This window comes from Cydia strobilella, chromosome 21, assembly GCF_947568885.1.
Source record: "Cydia strobilella chromosome 21, ilCydStro3.1, whole genome shotgun sequence".
Taxonomy (NCBI): Eukaryota; Metazoa; Arthropoda; class Insecta; order Lepidoptera; family Tortricidae; genus Cydia; species Cydia strobilella.
Window position 1 is genome coordinate 5,155,034 of NC_086061.1, and position 25,367 is coordinate 5,180,400.

General features: G+C 37.4%; 2 protein-coding genes across 2 annotated transcripts in view; both read right to left on the reverse strand.

Annotated features, from left to right (window-relative positions):
• The window catches only part of LOC134751023 (DNA polymerase interacting tetratricopeptide repeat-containing, protein of 47 kDa), a 160,508-nt gene that overhangs the window by 56,445 nt on the left and 78,696 nt on the right, over positions 1 to 25,367 (reverse strand). The gene's annotated exons all lie outside the window — the stretch shown is intronic.
• Positions 17,547 to 18,656, reverse strand: LOC134751210 (uncharacterized; the record flags this gene model as incomplete). Its single annotated transcript, XM_063686592.1, has 2 exons — positions 18,077 to 18,656; positions 17,547 to 17,929 (listed from the first exon to the last, which is right to left on the reverse strand). Coding segments are annotated over exons 1-2 (963 nt in total), but the record flags the coding sequence as incomplete, so codon positions are not given.

Genomic DNA, 25,367 nt, shown 5'->3' on the forward strand with positions numbered 1-25,367 from the left:
CTAGTTATAGTTCTCTCGCGTCACTAATATTTTCTAAACATAGAATATTTTCTAGTTGTACTATATCCTATAGGTCAGATCTGACAACGAAAGTTTAGGTACCTAAAGTTTAGGTAAGCAGGTACCTAAAAAAAGTAAGTAACTAAGTAAAAAAAAAACGAAAAACTTGTTTGCGATTCTGGGTTTTAATGTTGTCATCATGAATATTAAAATAAAATTAAGATTTTATCATCAATATTAATAATCAAATCGCACATTTACCTCATTATAAAATAAAGAAACAAATTTATTCCGCTAAACAGCTTAATTCATACAATTATGCAATAAATTGCGAATCCATACCTCACACGTACCGCAAAGTATTGACGCCCCCACGCCGGCGGACAGAAACGATTGAGAAATAATTATAGTCTCAATTCATTTATTTGGTTTAAGGCTTTTAATAAAGTGCAATGGACAATACCCGAGATAGACGTAAGCGTTAGTGTGAAATTGAATCCAATCGAATACCTATTCGAAACAGACTTGGCATGTTTATCGCTCGAATATGCAAGAGGGACCGTGTGCGTGTCTGCCATCTTGAGGCCTGAATCGGAAACGGAAACATGTACATTGCCAAAGCAAGTGCTACAATCTATCGTTCCCGTAGGTTTTCTTGTGCACAGGAGGTTCTGCCATCTTGTGGGCTACATCGGAAACATAAACTTCAGATTTACGCCTCGCGCCAAAAATCTGACGGCTCCTAAATATGCTGCCTCCTATAGTTCATGTACGCACTCTATAGAGAGGCAGATAGCGTAATTTCGTTTTTCGCGGTAGGCCTTCAGCCCGTATGGTTTCATTTTTAGCCGTAGCGAGCGCTGTGATCGTTTCGGCTTCCCCCACCACACGCTTTGCACGCTGCGAATAGTAAGACTTCTTTCTTTTTTTTATGCAACCATGGTGATTACAGGATGTTCATTTAACTATAATTTACCAGTACATACATGACTGATGATGACAGTACACGAGACCCCTATAGTTCGATTTTTTTTGCCTAGCTTGTCTTACTTTTATAACTTGCCCTAATTTTCTAATTAATTCATGTTTTGGGGCATTTGGGACGTGACGCGATCCTAATAACGTGCAGAAATCTGTATTTTATACAGTTGAATTTCAAGCTAAGCTATCAAATGTTATCACGCCTAATATCGGCTTCGTAGCTTTATCAGAAGTGTAAAACAATAGCGTCACATACCCGACACTTTTCTGGAATGCCCCTTTTGTGTTAAACGAATCATTACAAATTAGTCCCCAGCTAAAAAATAAAACCAGTGTCCCTTACAACTTACGATTCTAACAGGCCAAATTCGAACGTAGGTATCTACCACTGATGTCATCTAGTCATCGTGTATTTTACTCGTACTTGTCCGTACATGAATTGGCAGCAGGCGAGACGAACGATAACTAAATAATATGATTAAAATATCACTCTGATGTCAGTTTACGTTCGAATTCGTCTGATAGTATGTCGACAGCATAAAGCCAAATTCGGCATCCTTTTAGTTCGTACTTGTATGCCTTTTTGTCTTAGTTACTTTTAAATCTTGCCCTAATTTTCTAATTCCTGATTGTGTTTTACAAATCACAACAAATAAAAATTAGTCCCCAGCTAAAAAACAAACCTGTGTCCTTACAACTTACGATTCTAAACCGCGCTCATACATCATGCGCGGGGCGGGGCAGGCCCATAATTACGGCGCGCCGCCCGCAAATTATTTCACTTTTAATTTTATTTCCTCAGGCTGCGTGCAAACGGAATTTTGGTGTCAATAATAAGTATTAATGTAACAAATACTTAGCTGATTATTCTTATACTGAAATACTTTTTTATTTACAAAGAACTTTACAGATAAAGTTATACCCGTATATAAAAAAATAATACTTTTAAAAATAAGAAAACGACTCCAAAAATTATAATAAATAAAATATTATCTCTTTTATATGCGCTAGCAACTTATATGTTAGAAGTCAGTGCCAAGCAAATTAGTTACAATACCGGTCAATAATAGGCACAGTCAGCTGCAGAGAAAAGGTTACCCCCCCCCCCCTGCATAGAAGTTTGTATGCAAAGGTGCTAAGCGAAAAGTATTACTGACTACCCCCAAACAAGTAATGGACAACTTCTTAACGAACCTCATCAGGGTCTGCATTCGGTTCGACACTGTGTTGATGCTTGTATGATTTGGCTTGGCACCGACTTGCAACAAATCAGTTGGTATTCTACGGGAACCCCCAATGGCCATCAGTTCTATGTGCAATCGGCTGGCAACTTCAAGCTACAAGCATTTCCTTGGTTCTTCAGCGGATCTTCTTCTGAAGATAAGGTAGAAATAGAAAACTATTTGTTCGTGGTTCGTGGCAAAGATTATAAATGCAACAAGTAAATGAAAAACAGGATAAAAGTAGAAGCAGCAAATTAACAACACATAACACATTAGTAGCCACGAAATGGTCCCGAGTCAGCATGGTGGTAGTCTAGCTGGGTTAACACCGCTCTTGCGTCGAGGTATGTAAGTATAATAACAGAAATTCAGAACTACGGAGATGACAAATGGTTTCATGGAAGTTCGTATGGAAGAAAATCTAAATTAAAATACCATCAATTGGCCTATAGGTATATATTACCTTAATGCGATAGGGCATTACACAAAAATTTCTACTATTACTAAATTGCAGAAATCTGTATTTCATATTTCATACCGTTGAAGTTATCAAACGCTATCATGCTAAATATCGGCTTCTTATCTTTGGAATGTTTCCGATAGATTCTTAATTAAACCTTTTAAGTTTTAAGTGATAGAGATAGAGATACAAGTTAATGGAGACACATGTTGCGTCCATATGCTACTGCCACTGAGACAACTTGATTACTAATTATTCAAGACCCTCCAACGTTCCCGATCTAGTCCTACTTGAAAACGCGGCACTTTGGTATTGAAATCACTTAAATAAACTATTTCAGACTTGAGTTAAATATGAATGGCCACTAAAAACAATGCGACAGCCGACGCTGGCGCTGGCCGCCATCTTGGAACCATAAAGTCATATCTACATATACACAAAATGGTGGATACTACTTTTGACATTCGCAGTGTCGGTGCACCAAAAGGTCGGTAGGGGGCAGCACTGTTTATTTACTTATTTAAATTTTATTAAGCCGGACAGGTGGACAATGAAATTGTCATTTGTGCTTTTTATACGGTGCAATGACTATTAAATTTATTCGGACGGTAGAGTGAGACAGACAAATATGGATGGATGGACTGAAAAGTACTGTAATAAAATGTGACTACTTTGCTCCCAACTGGATAATTGTGTTCCAACAGTTTTTATACATTATTCGCGTTAGTAAAGTATTACGACTAAGGAGGTAAAACTATATCACAGCCTCATTTATGTATTACATCATGATAGTAGACGGTCTACTTTAAATCGGCATAATATCCAGTGTTAATAATGATGAAATTGATAATTCAATGAATACCTATAATAGGTAATCTGTATTTTTTGACATTTAGATTTTTATTCTAGAAAGTTTCTAGACTAGTATTTTTTATACAATTTTGGTGTTTGACGATCCTTTTGTGAATTCTTATTATTAAGTTTGACATATCTATAATAATTCAATGTTTTTGAGAATAATAATAACTGCATCAATAAATTGCTCTGATATTTAGATTAAGGTAATATTTAAAACTTGACAATTTAAAAGTGCTTGTTGCTAGGCCTATTTGAATAAAGAATATATTGAATTGAATTGAATTGAATTGAGTGTGGAAAAAAATTATGGGCCCTGGAGGTAAAGTGCCTTAAAACCTTAAGTTAGCTCATTTTATTTAAAGAGAACATTACTTTATTTTTAAAAAGAAACAAAACTGCATTAGACGATTTTTTTAAATTCGCTTGTCTCGCCCGGGAATCGAACCGACTAAAAATCCCAAAAAGTAAACACGCTATTTTATTCTACAAGTCGATACAGTTAATGTTAATGCAAATTTGTTTCTTTACAAAAATAAAAGAATGTTTCCTTTAAGTAAAATAAGCTAACTTAAGGTTTTAAGGCACTTTCCTTCCAGGGCCCATTATTTTTTCCATCCTGTATATATATATCAACATACCACAATATAATAATTATAAAAACTTATTTTAAAATTCGAATTTTGGAGTCAATTCGGAGGAAAACATAGGCACCTTTTACGGCATGGGTAGATTGGCAACGTAAAACTATGGTATGGTTGTAACAGCGTTATCCAAAAAAAATATAAATTTCATTCATGTCTTCAAAATATGACTTCTTGGGCTCATTTTATTCAAAATCATTTTTACATTCACGCCTCATATATGAAAAAATGTGTCCCAAGAAAAAGGGCAAGCTATGATGGCGCTATCTATGCAAACCTTTGACAGTTGCCAACCCCATTGAAAATTGTATTATTAAATATGATTATCGAATTTATTAAGGCCGTTCCATCGGTTTGCCGCTGTCTCTGTCACATTTCGCAAGAAGAACGGGAAAGATCATGCGCGCCAAGTGGCAATTTTGATCGAATTTTGTCGATTTTTATTTATTTTAAAAACGTTACCCTACAATATCGAAATTCGAAAGCTATGAAATTACTATTTAAGTTAAGATTGTTTTTTCTTCTTTTTTTGTTTATGGTATCACATAATAAATAACCGAGTAAAGTTGGATTAAAAGTCCGAGTTAGATGTTACTTTGGGAATTAATTGTATCGATCGAAGTGTCATAATTCGTGTATCGGAAGCTATGATATTAAAGATAATATAGTCAATAACTACATATATTTTTTCCACGTCTACGAATATCAACTCTTAGAAAAACAGGATCATATAAGGAGATTTTTCGCCTTCTGGCTCAGGGAACCGCCTTAAGTGAGCATGAGCCTTAGGAGGTTAGTGAAAATCCCGAAAATCGGGTGAAGTGTGAGAGAAAAAGTCGGAAAACTAAGGTCTCCGAAGCAGCAAGTGATAAACGCTGAGATAATTTGAGAGAGATAAAGATTTGAAATATAAATTTGAAATTAGGGTATTTATGTCATGAGGAATCTAGTGAAAAGTTTGCTCTGTATCATTTCGCTATCGTTATAACACGTTTATATGTATAAGTTTAACAACAACCACAAAACTATACTAATGCTAAGCCTAACCATTCTATTACCCTTTACAGATCGTAAGGCATCACGATTGATGCGAAAATTCAGGCAATCTTAACTACCGGTAAACGCAATACGAGCCTAATAGAACTTCCATCTTACTCCAAAGTAAACGCCTCAAGAGCCACCAGTCGGATCAAAGATATATACACAATTTTCCCCGTATTACCAAGAAATAAGGTCCAAACTGATTATATATCTTTAAGGTTGGCACGAAAGGCTTAGGTCTTTGTGTTTAAAGTCTTTTAGGACGGAATCGCGGTATGCAAAAGGCGAGTTATAAATGTATCGGCGCTATCTTCAAAGGCGCATCTCTTTATAGCGCAGTCCGCGCTCCTGTCGCTGTTAAGTTGGAGAAACACTAAACGATATGCATACATACACATAAACAACACACATACACATTATACATTTAAATTAGTTTCTTAAAAAAAATCATTTTCTATATATACAAGTTTTTATTGCTAACTGTATTTTTCTTTCAACAGGCAACTAATACTCATCGAGACAATTCTAACAAACCGAAATACAATTAGGTTGCGTTGTTTTATTACAGAGTTCCTATGACCACCTCCTGTGTCAATCATCAGATCGGCTCGATGGTACCATAATATTGCATTGTCACCCATCTCATCTATGATCTGCAGCTGTGAACTGTGAAACAGTTATTTTGTTAAGCCCGCTCTACTGTATTAGTATAATGAATAAGCCTCCACAATAAGACTCGGGCAAGGTATAATTTGCGTAGTCAATTCCTTTCGGGGTCCCAGGTCATATCTTGCAAACTGGTTAAGGAAGATGTATCGTGACCACTAGTTAATGTTAGCTGCTGCTCCGTTGATCGATTGAGGAGTAGCCACCCAAACACATAAAATAAAAATATTTTTATGTCTAGTAAAAAGCTATGAGGCATTAAGTCCGCCATTTGTACCTTTTTTGAAGTCCAATAAAGTTTAAAATAAATAAAGATTGGTTTGTGGAATGTGGAGATGACCATCTACAAGCTCTTTCGTCGCTTCTTACTCTTGCCCTTATACGTCGACGTCAAAGATATGTTTACATTTTTCGCCTTATTACTAAGGGATAAGGTGCAAAAGTGTAAACATATTTTTGACGTCGACACATCTAACAGAAGATCAGTTCAGCAGAAGGAGCGAAGCTCTACCTTTACAAATACGAATACGAAGTACTTATACAAATACGAAATTTCTTGCCCTTTGACTCTTCCCAACAATCCCAACCCAGCCAAAAATGTTATATACCGGTCTTCGCCACATTTTTTTTTCTGTATTTATACATAATGTATAATGAAAATTACATAGTAACCGACATTATACATTGACCTTATGTCACAATCAACACGAATTTGTTAGCTAATTTAAGCATATCTTAGCTTAGCTTCTACTACGTCCGATCCTAACCCAATGGTCAGCTCAATATTTATCGTTTCACTAGTGACCATTACGACTGCGGCCGCCATTTTTATTTCAGTGCACGCTCCACTGTTTATGTGCTTGCATCTTATATACACTGAATTGTGAGCTTTAAGTATATAATTATTATATATTTCTCTCATCTCGAACATAGCCGCCGCCATACAATCGAAGTTACGCTCTCATTTTAAAACGCCATGCTTATATTACATAAAGCCTGCTTGATGGTGTGCTCAAATTACTGCACTTATGCAATTAAAATTGCACGTGGTCATTCGCTTGGCGAGGAACAGATGCATATGAAGGAACCAAAAGGGCTAAGATGGCCGGCTCTTTATCATTTGTCACCATGCTTGTCACGTTCTAACAAGTATATAAGTGCCAAAGTGACGCATGACATGACAACTGATAAAAACGCGACCATGATACCACTGCTGGTCTTTAACAGAAGGAGATGATGTCACGATCCTCGGCATTGAGGGAACGACGACTAGAAGAATGTATTATGTACCTACTTACAATAGTGTTTTATACAATCGTGATATAATATAGAGACCTTTCCTTTTCAGTCGAGTACCGTGTTTAGGCCACGAAGCTTGCTTTATATCTCTATTGTATACAATACTTTTTCTACTATAAAACCTAAATAAATATCAATAATAAATATTTAAGGACATCCTTCCTTAATTGACTAAGCCAAACAGTAAGCACAAGAAGGCTTGCGCTGCGTGAAATAATTAAACAATATTAGGTAAGTATCTCAGTGGATAAAAAATTAGAACAAAAGACATCAACGCACTTCTTATTCTTTTAATAATAGCGCGTTGATGTGTATCGCTTATCTTCAAACTCGGGTATATCCATTCGGCCCTCTCAGCAAATATCTACCCTATTACCTTTTCTTAATACCAACATAATACCAAAATCGCATAATCGGACACATGGATTTACCCGTTTGAAGTTAAGTGACATGTATTTTGTTCTATATTCTTTGGCGACACGTAATTGGTCGAACAGTTTTGTAAGAAGTCATTATAGTTGATTTGGGAGCCCATCGTGAAAAGTACCTATGCGATTAGTTGGGTACCTATACAAAATTCAATTGTTTAAGTCACTCGCGCGATATGTTTCGGAGAGCCTAGGTCTCCTTTCTCAAGCACTAACAGTGCGAGCAGCGTTCACGACAGCCGTGTATCGCGTACATCAAAGTCGACGAATAAAAAAAAGTTAATGCTAATAAATACGCATACAACGAAATTCAAATAAATAATCTGATAATGCATAAATCTACGCATAAGTCCACTTTAAACAGAAACCTATAAGAATGCCCAATAAAATTTTATTCTAACTAGAAAACAGAACTACTAACTTCCGAATAATATCTCCATGCAAATCGATAGGAAATGCTTTAGACAAGAACGGGAATCGACTCGGCACGTGCTGCGTATCCAGACAAACTTTCGATTTAAAAAAATAAAAATGAAGAATTTTGTCTATGCCCAACTTTTATTTACCGCCCAAAACGCAATATTTAGTCTTTACTACGAATGACTAAAGCCTGTTTTAGTTTAATATTGATTTTATGAGTAGCAAAGTTATCATGGTACGTTTATTCGTGATGAGTATGAGTAAAATCCTTGTACAGCTAGGGGTGGTCCTTTGGACTTTTTTTAGGAATTTTTAATGTAATTTATGAGTGTGCAGGTACGTGATGATGCTAGATGATTTTTGATGATTGAAACACTTAAGTGATTCATATGAATCATGCTCGTCAAAACATGTCTTGATGAAAATTACTCTAATATGATAATGGTTGAAATTAATATCCTGGTTTCCTGTCGTGCGATGTGACATTTGAGAATAAAGTATTATTACTACTTTACTCGTATGGTCTGTTGACATTATTTAATTTAACATGTTTCAAAATTTTGTGATCTAGTTTGTCGATTTAGAACTCCGTAAACTATGTATTTATAAGTACGCCTCAAAATTCAGAAATGAAAATAAAGTCAAACCGCTCTAACTTTTTAAATAATCCATTCAATAGTCAAAAGAAAAAAAGAATATGGACTTATGGTAATTCCCTGGTGCGACAAGACACCTAATCGAAAGGAAATGACTGGCCAGAAAGTGCTTTAAACACTTTTTTGTCGCTAGCAAAACTGTTCTCTGGTAGTCTTGGACTATTTTATTATGCAAGGGGCCTCATAATATGTGTATTTTCCGCGGTACATAGCTAAAAAACTAACAAAATATTATCGTTAACACAAGTTTTTTCACTACACCAGCACGTAAACGCTAGCTTTATAATAAAAACTCGTGAGAAACATTTTATCCACAAGAGCGGTAAGTAGTTGATGCAAATTGTGAGTTATTTAATAGCGTTTAATTGGTTTATTTTTCTCGCATTGGTGAGGTATAGTTTGTTTAACCCTCGTGCCGTGTCACCTCTTTTAAATTTTGAAATCTTTTCCTCACATAAAAACTGACTTCACAAAAAACAGTTAAAACCATACTTTTTAGTACATCTCCAGTAAATTTGACAAATAAACATACCCCGGTTTGACGGGTGCCATTTTTTGACGTTTAAAAAGTGCGAAGACAAGTGAAACTTGCTAAGTCGATGGCGATAAAATTATGACGTAAGACAGTACCATTATGTAATTTTAAAATATTATAATCACTTTTTCGATATCATTCTAATTATTATTTGAATGACTGACAATGTCAGATGTTAGGTATTTATAGTTGCAATAAGAAATGATCAAAGAAGTTTGCAAATAAGTACTAATACTAATAATGGTTTTGTATCCCATAGCTCAGTACTTAGTCCATCGCTTTCACCCAATAATCTAGTTCATTTTAGATTCCATAAACTCTCAATAGTCCTTACACCCTGGTGTCTGCCTGCGTCTGCGTACGTCCCATGACACAGGCAAGGGCAGCATCCGCTCGGTTTACCCCTTAAATTTCATTAGTGTCAAAAGGAACTCTACGTGTTAGCTTCGGCTCCGCGCAACGCCTCCCAAAGGTCCGGAACACCATTGTTCCGTGATGGGAAAGATATCTAATAATAGAACTAACACTCTTAATTCATATTGTTTAGTTCAAGGACATCGATACCACTTAAGTCGATATTTAATTAATCACTAACACTGGTACGTTTTTGCCCCGAAAACCGGAATAAACATAACGCTATACGGGTAACGGCACTAAGGAAGTATGAATCAATCAATCAATACGGTCATTAGTGAAAAATGGTCAGCTTTTTATTTAAATAAATGGCATAGACTTCTAAAACCATGGATGTAAGTTACCTACATCTATGTCTAAAACTATCATAAAATCTACGCAAATTTTCCACAATTAAAAGATCTAACCGTATCAATGTAGGCTAATCGGTACATTTACAACACGTGCTTAGACCAATGTCCTTTTTACCTTTATGAAACCAAAACAGCAGCTAATCGCCCATTGTGTTTAATATTTCCAAACATAGATGTTATTCCTAACATACACACATTTACTGAAAAACCAGCATAAACATAGGTCCAGTTACGAATAGCTATGACAGATCTCGATTCCAACTTATAATGGTTGGTTTGCCCTCAAAAAGCGATGAAAATAACTGCTCAGGCGCAAAAGAAAAGATCACGATAATTCTTGATAAGGTTCATTCAAGAATTTACTCGTTTTCAACGAAACGGCAGTTCTTAATACAAAATACATGTTACTTAGAACGTTTTGTTTGAAGATGGTAGGTATTTGCGCAGTATTTGCTGGCCGGCATTAAAATAAAACTGTTAAAACGGCTATACGGTCGTTGGTGGTGTGGTGTAGTTAAGTCTACATATAGACTAGACCAATAGTAGATTGTTAACCAAGGGATGAAAGGCACCCATTTCTGCCGAGGTTGTTTGGTGCTCGAACGCAGTGAGAGCGCCAATAGCCCGAGGCTGAAATGATGCCTTTCACCCGAGTTAAACACTCTACTTTTCATTTCGAATACGAGGTAAGTAAAATGCATGTGTTATTTTAAAAACATGACTAAGTATACATTTTTATAGTATTTCTTGAGGGTACTTTCAAATAACAATTTAGGCAAAAGTATCGTTATTTATGGAATATGGATATTTATATCAGAATGGAAATTTTATAACTAATTAATTTAAACCCAAAATTTCAATTGCTTATTGTGAAAAAATAGAAAAAATCGTACTTGGAACGTAAAATGCTCTAGTGCAGACACGTATCATTTTCTGCACACCTTTTAGAACAACAATGACCCTCTTTCAGAGCATGAGAAATGAAAAATATTTTATAGTCACAAGTTTTAAGTTAATAGTGGCCTAATTTAACACAAGAAAGTGACGTGTCTATGTCTATCACAACTAATAGTATAGTGTAATTTTCTATTTCGAACTATAGAGCAAATTCTGGTGCAGTGGGCAAATTTTACGGTAGTGCCTGCGCCATAATTTGGCATTAGGTTTCCAAGAGCGAATCCCAGATTCTTTCAGGATGCAACCGAGAAAGCGCTAAGATTAAGGATAGAATCTAAGAATCATTAGTTTTAAAACAATAGCGTAGCATTTTTAAGGTCGTGAACAGAAGGCGCCGTGAATAACTGGCATCGGCATTAGTCCAGCGCACAAATACGAGTAAGATCGCATCGCGTCGCCTCGCTTCCTGTAGCGTCTTCGGACTCTTCGGCGAGACGGTGTCAACATGTGGATATGCTTTTTCACCACAACAGCTGGTAAAGACTTGATTGTTCAAAAACTGATAAGAAAGTTGCATTTTATTTAAATGTGAGACAAAGTAATCAAATGCACTTTTTGAGTTGTTTTCTTATGTTTGTTGGTACAATTGACTATTAAATTGTAAATGATTTAGAATGGCAAATATTTAATAACATTCATTTGGAATCGATTTGGTTTTTTTTTTTAATATTTTACAGTTAGTATTTTCCTTGCGTTGATGGTGAGGTGAAAACTTCTGTTTCACTCGGAGGCAAAATTATTTAACCCTCGTACCTTGAAACCCTCGCAACGCTCGCTTTGTTTGCTCGGACATCAATTAAAATAGCACGAGTGGTTAAACAACATCTTTGCCCCCTTGTAAAGCAATATAACCATGATTTCAAGTTGTAAACATTGAAGCTATTCCCGTGGTACTTTGCCAACTGTTAGAAAAACCCTGACCTTGCAAGTCATAGGTAAAACCAATAAGATAATGTCGTCCTGGAATTTTACAAAGACGATATTAAGTTTATAAACCACTTAGAAATCCACACTATGCCCTACGAACACAATTAAACAATTTTTTAAATACCCCATTAGTGTCCTTAATTTGTAAACTCATTGGCAACGGAAGATTGTATCTTCTTTTGAAAAACAACCAAAAACGAACCTTCCTTCTTTTGAAATAGGATATATTTTCAAATGAAGATCAATTCTTTTGTCGTGTACGGTATGAACTTGGAGGTAACATTTAGTTTGTCTCGATAAGTTTTATGGGAAAATAAAGGTTGTAGCTTTACCGAATACGGTGGTCGCTATTCTATAGTTTGTCTCAGTAGATACCTATATATATATATGCCGGTATACCTGCTAGGAGGTCAGGGTCACACGTTTTGCATACCTTCGTAGCACAGACAAAACAGATACAGTCAAATAATTTAATTTCCGTGCGTTTGGTACCTTGTCACAGTGACAACCAATATAAAAGTCGCTAGGGACCCCATACTATTGTCACTGTGACAAGGTACGAAATGGTACTAAAATTAAATTACTTTACTTAAGGAAAACGGTCGAATATTGCAAAATAAATACTGCATATTGCACCCAAACTACGCATTTCACATATACATGTGGTGCGGGGTATCAAATAAAAGTAGATTAAATATAATATACTAAGTATAATTAGTTCATACATTGTGTTCTAAAATATACAGCTCAAGAGCTAAAAGCAATCAAAATGATGTAAAATAAGATTTTTAAATCATAATAAAACGGGGTAACGGCACCATTTTTCAGCCTGGCAACATCGGGTTTCTTGAAGCTTAGGGACCCGACGTACTAGTTACACCAAGCTAAGTTGGCAGCGATTTTGATAGCCCAGACTGTGCAAGTGTTATTTTAAACGTTAAACTTCTATGAAATAATGACGTTTAAATAACACTTGCACAGTCTGGGCTATTAAAATCGCTGCCGACTTAGCTTGGTCTTACTACAAGGATCAGAAGTCGAACTGCGGTTCTAATAATTATGAATACGAAACAGTTCTAAAGATCCGGGTTTATATTCCGCACTACCTCTGCCTCTACTTCTGGAGTTGCACGCGTCCATAGGCTACGGTGACTGCTTGCCATCCAGGCGGGCCGTATGCTTGTTTGTCACCGACGTAGTATAAAAAAATGCAGAGTTAACTTGGTCTGACTCTACACCGCTCTAACTTTTTAAAAGTTTTGACAGCAAAAAGGCCACGTTATCAAATGCTATCGGCTAATCAGCGGTATCTGTAGAGCGATGCGCCCGCGCCGATACCGATAGGCCGAGATAAATGCGAGCCAAAATACGCACGAGCAAAAAGACGCGAGCATGGACCGCGGTATGCTGTGGAGAGCCAGCAATCGCATTTCATTAAAAACCCATATTTACATAGTTATAAATAAATATTAAATTATAGGACATTCTTATACAGATTGACTTAGTCACACAGTCAGCTCAAGAAGGCTTGTGTTGAGGGTATCCAGACAACGATATAGATACTTAAAAATATATTAAATTTATGTCGTTATCTGAGTACTCGAGTACCCACGAACACAAGTCTTCTTGAGCTTAATTTAAGGCTTAGTCTAGTTATAATATTTATTTATTCACTGAGGTTTCGAATATCATTTATTTATTGCGCAAAATACAAAAATAATGTACAAATGGCGGGCTTAATGCCTAATAGCATTCTCTACCAGTAAGCCATCGGTAATTAATTACGTGTTGAATTAATGACTTGTGACAGAGGAGAGTTGTGACATTGTCGATTTTTTGGAACCTATTAACTATTAGCGAGCTCGCAACAGTGCGGGTTCAAACGCGCGTTATTTCGAGCTCTCTCCTAGTACTTAATCTCTTAATCTCTCCTAGTAGTTAATCTGAAAAAGCTTTGGCTTTCCCACGAACTGTGATTTGGTTGAGTGCTAATATATATATTTTATTTATATATTATATATATATATATATATATATATATATATATATATATTTATTTAGTACTATATATTTATGTATGCTAGTACATATTTATTTTATTGCATAATGCTATTGATGTATTTTAGTTATTCCTAGACGTTAATATTGTAGTTTTCCTTTTTAAATATTATTGTACGTTCTGTAAGTTTGTCTATCTAATTCGAATTTTCCACTCATTCAGTCTAAGGTTAGCTGGAAGAAATCCCTCCCAGATAAGCTCGCCCTTGTACCTAAATTTATATGAATTTCATGTTAACAATTTTTGTTTTGTACAATAAAGTGATTTACTACTACTACTACTTAACTGTAGTCGAACTTGTACACCATAGTTGAAGTACTGGACTATAGTCAAGTGTTTTATGGTACTTATTTGGAAAGCTTGGTTCTCTTTCGCAGCAAGTCTCCGGCGGTGTCGGCAAAGGAAGGCGACACTGTTATTTAGTGTCACGGTAGCACACGCTGTAGGAAACGCATATTCAGAGAATACCTTGTTTTACCTTTATACTGCGCATATGGAAATCGGTAGACAGTACACTATAGGTAGCAGAGATGAATGTAGAAACTTTAAATTTTCACGAAGTTACTTTGCCACTTGTGGATTAAATGCAACTTTCTTTATCAGTTTTCGAATAATAAAGAGCGCCATTACGAACTAATAGAAGGCCTCAAAGAAAACAATACATTGCACCTTGTACCGCTAGTACCTTTCGCCATATCTTTCGTGCATGTCAAATAGAAGCCCATCATTGAACATGTCGATCTCTTATTGTCCGCTATATATCCCTAATTAATTGTACTTTGATTGTACCCGTCAAGATGCTATCGATATCGACTCGATACCGATACCGATTGATACTATCGATATCGATTGTCCCGGGATTGAAGAGGTATTACGTTGTCGATTGAATCGATAAATTTAAGTCGATTGATTTATGCCCAGTGGAGTGTTTGTCAAAACGGTTTGCTTGAGATATGTAAGTTTTTTATACCAAACATGGTTGTCATAATAAGCTCAATGAAAATTTTAAACTAAAGTTTTGAGATCTACGTATACCTACATAGTGCTTATTGGTTTTAAAAGGCATATTTTTTTAAAGTAAATATAATGTGACTTTATAAACATACCTCATTCGGAAGGCTGATTCTGTAGGTATTGTTCCATACATACCTATAAGTGCACGATTATTTAATTTCATACTTTTTTTAACGTTTTGGAACTTTATACAACGCAAAATAATCCCGACAGGCATTCGGCACAATATTAAGAATAATTCCGTAACTAACCGAGCGTTAGCGAAGGTCTCCGTTTCAGCTTGGGCAAAAATGCTTTGTGATGTGCTCGTGACGTTTTGTGAGCAGGTTCGATGATAAATATATTTTTCATTTCTCATGCTCTGAAAGAGGGTCATTGTTGTTCTAAAAGGTGTGCAGAAAATGATACGTGTCTGCACTAGAGCATTTTACGTTCGAAGTACGATTTTTTGAATTTTTTTACGATAAGCAATTGAAATTTTAATTTAAATGTATTTGTTATACAATTTCCATTCTGATATTTGACTCTCCATTCTATAAATAGAGACACTTTTGCCTAAATTGTTAACCGAAGGTAGGGTACCTAAAAATACTATAAAAAATTATACTTGGTCATGTTTTAAAAAAGACATGCATTTTACTTTCCTCGTATTCGAAATGAAAAGTAGAGTGTTTAACTCGGGTGAAAGGCATCATTTCAGCCTCGGACTATTGGCGCTCTCACTGCGTTCGAGCGCCAAAAATACCTCAGCAGAAATGACTGCCTTTCATCCCTTGGTTAACAATCTACTATTTCATTTCTCATGCTCTGAAAGAGGGTCATTGTTGTTCTAAAAGGTGTGCAGAAAATGATACGTGTCTGCACTAGAGCATTTTACGTTCAAAGTACGATTTTGTATTTTTTTTTACAATAAGCAATATAATTTTGAGTTTAAATGGATTTGTTATAAAATTTCCATTCTGATATTTGACTCCCCATTCCATTAATAACGATACTTTTGCCTACATTGTCAATTGGAAGTACCCTCAAGAAATACTGTAAAAAATTATACTTAGTCATGTTTAAAAAAAATATTTTCCTCGTATTCGAAATGAAAAGTAGAGTGTTTAACTCGGGTGAAAGGCATCATTTCAGCCTCGGACAAATACCTCGGCAAAGATGAGTGCCTTTCATCCCTTGCTTAACAATCTACTATTTCACCACACCAGCTGGCTAAATTTATTGAATTTTAAGCTATGCTCGCTAAGTCGCGAGCTCACAGAGCCATTAGTAATATTAAACTCAAATATAGGCGTATTAGGCGTATAACGTATACATCAATAAGTAGGTAGGTAGGGTAGACAGACGCATCGCGGTAGCTTGTACTGTGTCCTGCGCGCGGTGTTATTGCAATAGCTAACCAAGCACCGAGCGATGGCAAGTCTTATCTTACCTTATTACATTAATACGGTCGCCGGACACTTTTTGTAGGGAGGCCGTATTTAGTTAGCATCCTAACAGCAGTTTTCCGTTCCACAGCATAGTGTCAGGACACCGTTACCAATATATCTAAAAATAGAGATGGGCCGAATATGGAGTATGCCGAATACGAATATTCGGCCGAATGTTCGGTTCAGGTCTTGCGAACCGAATCATCATCATCATCATCATGTCAGCCGATAGACGTCCACTGCTGGACATAGGCCTCCCCCAAGGCTCGCCACTCCGACCGATCCTGTGCCGCTCGCAACCACCGAATTCCCGCGACTTTCACCAGGTCGTCGCTCCATCTCGTTGGAGGCCTACCGGCAGTTCGTCTTCCGGTACGCGGACGCCACTCCAGAACCTTCCGGCCCCACCGGCCATCAGTTCTGCGAGCAATGTGCCCCGCCCACTGCCACTTAAGGTTTGCAATTCTGCGAGCTATATCGGTGACCCTAGTTCTACTGCGGATATCATCATTTCTGACTCTATCACGCAGAGAAACCCCGAGCATAGCTCTCTCCATTGCCCTTTGCGTGACCTTGAGCCTTCTTATGAGGCCCATCGTTAGCGCCCACGTCTCAGATCCGTATGTCATCACTGGCAACACACACTGGTCAAAGACTTTTGACTTAAGACACTGCGGCAATTTGGACGAAAAGATACTGTGGAGCTTCCCGAACGCTGCCCAACCGAGTCGGATTCGACGAGTGACCTCTTTCTCGAAGTTGGACCTACCTAACTGGACTGTTTGTCCTAGGTATACATAATCGTCAACAACTTCGAGCGCAGAGCCTCCGATTAATACGGGAGTTGGCACAACATGGACGTTAGACATGATCTTCGTCTTGTCCATGTTCATTTTCAGACCAACTCGTTCAGATACTCTGCTGAGATCAGCGAGCATCGCACTGAGGTCCTCCATGGTCTCAGCCATGACTACGATATCATCGGCAAACCGAAGGTGAGTGATGTACTCGCCATTTACATTGATGCCTCGTCCTTTCCAGTCCAGAACCTTAAAGGCATCCTCCAATGCAGCGGTGAACAGCTTTGGGGAGATTACATCTCCTTGTCTGACTCCCCGCTGCAACGGAATAGGCTTCGAGCTCTGGCCCTGTAGTCGGACGGACATGGTGGCGTTTTCGTACAGACACTTCAGCACTTCGATATACCGGTAGTCGATTTGGCACCTTTGGAGAGACTGCAGCACAGCCCAAGTCTCGATCGAATCGAAGGCTTTCTCGTAGTCCACAAATGCAAGGCAAAGGGGGAGGTTATATTCCTCAGTCTTCTGTATAACCTGCCGCAACGCATGTATGTGGTCTACGGTACTATAGCCTTTACGGAAACCTGCTTGTTCGGGAGGCTGGAAGTCGTCAAACCTGCGTGCGAGACGGTTCGTGATGACTCTCGAAAACAGCTTGTAGACATGGCTCAGAAGTGAGATGGGTCTATAATTCTTCAGCAAGGTGTTATCACCTTTTTTGAAGAAGAGCACCACCACACTTCTGTTCCACGCTTGCGGCGTTTTTCCTTCGCGCATGACGGAACTAAACAGCGTCTGAAGGGCCTTAAGGACTGGTTTACCACCCGCCTTCAGGAGTTCGGCCGTAATTCCGTCATCACCTGGGGCTTTGCCATTCTTAAGTTGTTTGAGAGCCATACTAATCTCGTACAGGCTGACGTCCGGGATATCTTCGGTATAGTGTCGAGTTAGTCTAGCTCTAGGGTCTCTAGCTAGATCCACGACGGGTGCTCGGGTTGTTGTGTATAACTGTCCATAGAACTTCTCGACTTCTCCCAAGAGCTCAGGTTTGGATGAGATGATCCTGCCGTCGTCGGTCTTCAGTTTTGTCAGTTGGCTTTGGCCAATAGACAGATCTCTGGCAAACACCTTCGAGCCTCTGTTGCGCTTGATAGCCTCTTCAATACTGTTAGTATTGAATCGGCGTATATCTCGCTTCAGAGACTTCGAGATCCGTCTGTTGAGCTGCCTATAACGACAAACGTCACCTGACGACTGCAGAATCATCTCACGCCTCACCTCCATGAGCTTGAGAGTGGAGTCCGAGAGTTTCTTGGTTCTTGTACGACGAGTCTTGAAGAACTTGGACCCGACCGTATGAACAGCTTCCACAAACCCGTCGTTGTAATCGTCCAGGTCGCTAGCTAGGCATTCGAACCGGTTTTGAAGTTCGAGCTGAAAGCTCTCGGGGTTTTGGAGCTGGGCCGGTGCCGGGCGGAGCGTAGACTTTATCATATGCGAACCGAATATTTGGCCAAATTATACGGTTCATCTATCTATATTTAAAAATGCTTCAATTACATTAACTGCAATGTTTTGAAAAAAAAACGTTATTCTAGCTGAAGCAATACGCTAGTTTCAAAAACCACGGAAGAAAGAGTAGAGTACGTTTGTATGGAGAAATGACCACTCTTCTTAAGTATTGAACGCGCACGCACTGCATGAATGGGAATACTCCGCGCATGCGCTTTGAGCATCCCGCTGCGCGCGGACCGATGTCTCCGGTAAGTAGCAACATGTCACACCAAATAAAACAACGAAATAACAACACAAAACACGCTATTTTGATTTTTATTTAAACGCGTTATATTTCAAAATAGAATGTTTGTGTTCGTGTACTTATGACGTTTTTGAATAAAACGCGCGATGGATGCTTCAATAGTAAAAGGTGACAAGGAATTGTGTATTTTTTGGACTTAATACGTGTGTATAAAGAGTACATTTTGAATTCTGTGAGGATAATGTTTCTGTGGGTATAGATTTCGGGATAAAGAAAACGCTTGACAATTGTTTTGGTAGTCGGTAATACGATATATAATATGGAAATTGATTATATAACCGCAACGATATGAAACTAATTCCTTCATTTCATGTAATAAGGTAATAACATTCATGGGCCAGTTTGTTTTAAGTTGTACACTATACTTTTTTTAGGTGTGGAATTCGTTTGTTATTTCTACTAAGGATCACCAGCTCTTTCGAATCTTTCGATCCAAATGGAGGAGAAAAAAGCGGCCAAGTGCGAGTCGGGTTCGCGCACGAAGGGTTCCGTACCATTACGCAAAAACGGCAAAAAATCACGTTTGTTATATGGGAGCCACACTTATTTTTTTTATTTTACTCTGTTTTTAGTATTTGCTGTTATAGCGGCAACAAAAATACATCATCTGTGAAAATTTCAACTGTCTGAAATTACAACGAGGCCGTGTTCTACAGACACAGTATGATTATACTATGGGATATAATGAAACTTAAATTGATTCCTAGCATTTTTAGAAGTACTTTTGTCAGTGACTGTACTTTTCTTTCAATAGGCAACTAACTTATACTCATGGAAGCAATTCTAACAAACCCAAAGAACAATTAGGTTGTCCTGTTTTATATCAGATCTCCTATGGTCACGCAATCACGCAATTTACATATGTATGTGATTGTGAGGGTTTCAGCTCAATCGAATAATGGGGGAAGTGCGTCTAATTTAACCTGCAAGATTTAACCCGAACATGCCCGAACTTACATTCATACAAACATCGCAAGTTAAATAAAAGCTAAGTAAAAAAGTAGCGTTCAAAAGAGACACAGATGAAATATTTCAGCTACGCGACATCTCCACCGGGCGATGCGCCGGAAGTCAATTACGCAATAAATCGACTCCCGCGCATCTACATCGACAGGAAATGTGGATAAATAGCTTACAGACTGTCTTACTCGCCAGACTCATCACTACACAATCAAATAAAATATATTTATATACAAAATCTAGTGTTAGTAAATTAATAACTGTATTTAGTACCCTAGTAGTAGTCTAAGTGTAGTATATTTCTATTACATTTTTTAGTGAGAGCTGTTAAGGAAATAAGTGAATGTCCTTAATGTGTATTTGTAAACTCATCTCCTGCTCACCTATTTCTGTTTGCTTTTCAAATAAATAAAATAAAATAAAATAAGGAAACTCCAGGTCTTAATTTAAGAAATATTTTTGTAAATTTGTTTATAAACGACTGTTTGTTTCTTGAGTAAATAAATAAATACAGTAGGGGCGTTCAATGCGAATGCTTCTGAAAATCCTGAGAAAAATTATATTGGGCCTGACTCGGCTAACAAATTGGCTGTATATTTTCGAGCTTTACGCATTTGATTAAGGTATCTACCATACGAGGTTTAAGCTTTACGTAAACGGTATTCTCATGGAATTAACTAGTCGCGCCATAAGTACTGTCACAAATTTTGTAAGAAATGAAACATTTGTTTTACTTTTGCAATTTTTTCATAACGTCAGCAATCTGGGCGTGTGGGTTAATTAACAATTAATTGTGATTTTAGTATTTGTTGTTATAGCGGTAACAGAAATACATCATCTGTGAAAATTTCAACTGTCTAGCTATCACGGTTGATGGGATACAGCCTGGTGACAGACAGACCGACAGACAGACAGACAGACGGACAGACGGACAGACGGACAGACGCACAGACGGACAGACGGACAGACGGACAGAGGAGTCTTAGTAATAGGGTCCCGTTTTTACCCTTTGGGTACGGAACCCTAAAAACAGTGTTACTTACTAAACATAGAGCCCTAAGGTATTGGTTTTGTATGTCTACCTACCATTTTCAAAAGCATCAAGAGTTCGTAACCAACACTTTTGTGGAATGCTCCCAAAAAAATAATCTTACAACAGCGAAATAAAGATGTCATGTTATACACAATTTACCTTTTGACGCTGTAACTTTGCAGTTTTACGTCAACTTATCTATTTTTATCTCTTATAAAGAAGCAAATAAATCACAATATGTGAATATTTTAACTTCAAAAGGTTGCAACCAACTAAGTTTTCTCAGCATTATACGTCTTATGTTGTAAGGGTACACCTCGCCGCGGCAGTGTCCCCAGGCCTCATTTACTTGGCCAGTGGCCATCGCGTATCGCTCCCGAGATATCGCCAGATACCGCGCGCCGATAAATAAAATATTGACGTGTACACTCGCAGGGGGCGGAGGTTACTAAGGAAGTTCGTAAACGACCTATAAGGGAACATATTGATTGCATAATTGGGTAATTTGTCTGCAACATCGCCCCTTATCAAAAAAAAGTAGCGAGTGGCAGTAATGTGTCGTCAAGTCGTCATCAACACTATTATCGTACTCCCATTGTACCAAATGATTATATTGCTTGTTTGTATGTAAAAATACTTGTCCATCATCCTCGTATTTAAGTCCGTTTAATATAAGAATGTATTACTACAATAATATATTTATATAAAAACGTAGTTCTGTTTTTTCTCCAATAAATAAATATAAGTAGGACTTAAGGTCCTCTACGACACCATATGTGATAGAAATATACGGAGTGAAGCCTATGGTCTGTTACCACATTGATTAGTATTTAGTAAGTAATAGCAGTGGGTGGAACCTAGAGCGTTTGGGCGTTTTCGGCTCCGTTCGGTTCAGCATTGCTACGAGCAATTAGTAAGGTTGGAAAACTTGACGTTCTTTTGCGTGTACAACCACAGATAAGATAATGAGATGAATTCTGACAACCCTAAATAGCCGAAATAGATAGATCCATACATTAGAAAGAGACAACATGATTCGTCCCTGACTCGCTGTCAAACGTCGGTTTTGTAGGAAGCTTCCTTACTGTACAGTAGTACTATTATTTATTCTGTGGTAATTAAAAAGCCAATGCCCTGTCTGCGTGTGCGCGCCGCCTTTTAAACTTGCGCCTGCGTCGCCATTAACATGCGCGCAGGATTTCTGCCTAAAAGCCTCGCGTAATTGCTCTAGTACGCATTAGTATAGAAAATACCAAGGAAGGCATCCAGCTAATGCGTCGTTAAAGGTTTTCATTATAAATGTAATAAAAAAGGAGTTTTATTTGTAACAAATAAAAAAAATAGGTATAGCACAGCAAAACAAAATAGTGGCACAGCGAACTTGTCTGTAGAAAAAGGCAGCAAATTCAATTTATTCGCGGCCTAGGTATTAAAAAATTGTCAGTAAAGTGTATTTGAGCAGATTGACCAGCGTAAAATAAAAATGTCGATGTCGATTCAATTAATATTTTTTTTCTATGGCAACGATTAACAACCGATTCAATGATAATGCAGATTTAACAATTTGTTATGGTTTTGATCTTGTTTAGATACGAACTTGAACATCGCTCACGCTGATTAGTGCATGCCAAATGAAGTAAAAATCGTGAGTGAGATGCGCGCCAATCACCAAGACAACCGTAAAGCTCGTATCAAAACCAGTTCAAAGCCATAACAAATAGTTAAATCGGAATCGGGCTCTCGGAATCTGATTATTTTTATATTTGTTTATATTTATATTCACAGGAACGGTTTACACCAATTACACTTGCTACTATGCTAATTACTTTGCTACTATGCTAATTAATTGCTACATTAGCAAAATGTAGTTAATTTGTTAATACGTTATTGGTTACCCAGTCATATACACTATCGTACGGTCATACATTCACTCTCACAGTAGGCGAGGCACCTGGACGTTAGCCTAGGCCAATGATCAGCGAAGATGTCCACTTGTTGATATATGTATTTAGAAGTCTATATGTATCTTAATAGTTACGTAGTGCGTGTGTTCCACCGTAGCGTCGAAGACGACTTGACTTGTAAATAAGTTATTAGACATTTTTCGATCAATGATGAGGCATGCTTCGTTGTTGTATGGAGGTTTTCAGTCTTTGTTTGCACAAAAGAATCAAGTAGGTACTCTACAAAAATCTTAGACCAAAATTTTATAAGATTAAGGATTAAAAGATTCTATAGGGACATTACAACTGGTCAGTAGTAAAATTAGTTTCTAATCATTAGTCAATAGTGGCGCTACTTTCGCTATCCCAGTAATATTCAAGATTAGGCCACTTTAGTTCCATTTTCACCCACCGGCAGATAACCTTGCGTTTCATGCATCTCATTATTATTTCACATATGGAACGCGTAGAAGCATAGACGACATAGCGAGCCATTGGCAGCCCTTATACGGTCCAGACTTATCTAATCTTATCCTTTAAGTTCATTTCTGGGTCTCAAACGAAAAACTACTTTAGCGCTCTAAGAGATAACACAAAATTAAATGATCCGTATTAGTACTGTGATCTGAATCTGCTCGCGTTTTATTTACGGTCTTATTATCAAGTATTCAAAATGGTTTTAGTGTGGCTTTGTATGGCGTTTGGGATCTTGTGGGTTTGGTTTAAGGGAATCTACGTTTTGCAGTCGAATGTTACATTTGTTTAACTTACTGTATTGAGCGGACACTGCGCCGTTTTTGTAAAGTTTATAGAAATCCTAACAAAGTCGCTCCCTTCCCTTGTCTTTAAATTTAACAAAAGCAAGCACGTTATGGTCTATGATTGGGTCAAAAACATTTAAGAAAAAGGTAACTTCTGTGGACAATACAATAAAAGCTAACGACTCTGGTACGTATATCCCGTTTTTCTTATTTGGAGTCCCAAGTACTGAAAAAAATTTATTCCGCCTGTAATGGTGCAGCGTAAAAAATTGCTTTAGAATCCCTAAATTTTGTGTTATCTACAGGAACGAGTTGAGTATACTATAAAAGTTTTTGACCCATAAGAGCGATGGAGAGGTAAATAGTGAGTAAGTAATTGATTCTCAATAGTCTCAATACTATGATTACTATGCCCGACGATGATCAGTTTTTAGCACATGCGTAGTAAGATTACTAGAGTTAGACTAAGATAAGTCTGCAACGATTTTGATAGCACACGCAGTGCAAGTGTTATTTTAATCGTCAAACTTCTAAGAAATTATGATTATGGCACTAAAATATGTGCCACCTAAAACTACTACTATTAATAGTTACTAGTACTATAGAAAAGTTTGACGTTTAAAATAACGCAATGCGTGTGCTATCAAATATCGTTGCAAACGTATCATTGTCTGACTCTATATGTATTTTCCAAAAGGCTTGAAAAGTGCGATAAAGATGATGGATTCTATAGTACTAGTAACTATTTGTAGTTGTAGTTTTAGGTGGCACATATTTTCGTGCTTCGTATGTATAATATATTGTTGTTTTATGTTGAAGATACAAACTTAACCTACTTATATCTACTGATAATTAAAATTATATTACTGTCGCACAAGGGCAGCAACTTTTTGATGTTCCAGTTTTAAAATTTGCGCTGATTTCTAGTGATATATTAATATCCATAACCATTAGGTTGACTACACTATAGTTTTCATTGCGATTGCTCTTAAAACTTTTTAAATAACCTTAAGGGGGTAAAGCAAAGTCCGGCGCACAGCTCGGCAAATTCGCTGCGCGCAAAGCGGCGCGGACATTACCGCCGCATTCGGCGCGCCCGGTGACACGCGCCAGCTGTACCCTCAGTTAAATACCGCAAAACCAACTATAGTTTGTCAAAGGACTGTCTCATTTCAGGCATAGACAGAGAGAATCATACTATCTTTGTCTTACTCTACTATATAGTCCAATACTACAATTATGGTCCTCATCTTCAATACGTGTTTATTTATATACATGCCTGAGTATATTATTTATTAAATGTAACAAAAAATAAAAACATGAAAACACCACCAAATTAAAGAAAAATATATATGTGTATATATTAACAGGTAGCAAATGAGGGCTACCTTAGCGCTAGATGGTAGTGTCCAACTGTCCAGTAGGCTGGTGGCATTGTTTGACGTTTGGGATCAAGTAGTTTTCGGTTTTTAGCGCGACCGGATAGACGATAGTGCGTGGTACTACGCGGTCTCTAGCTTTGCCTCTAACACTAAACAAATGAACATATAATTATGTCACATTCTACCGTGAGTCATCAATAACCAACGTTTACTAAGCTCCCGTTAGCGCGTGCCACCGGCTCGCCAGCTACGTTTAATTAGTCCTATCGCTAATTATTTACGTAGCTCACGACGCGGTTTCAACTAT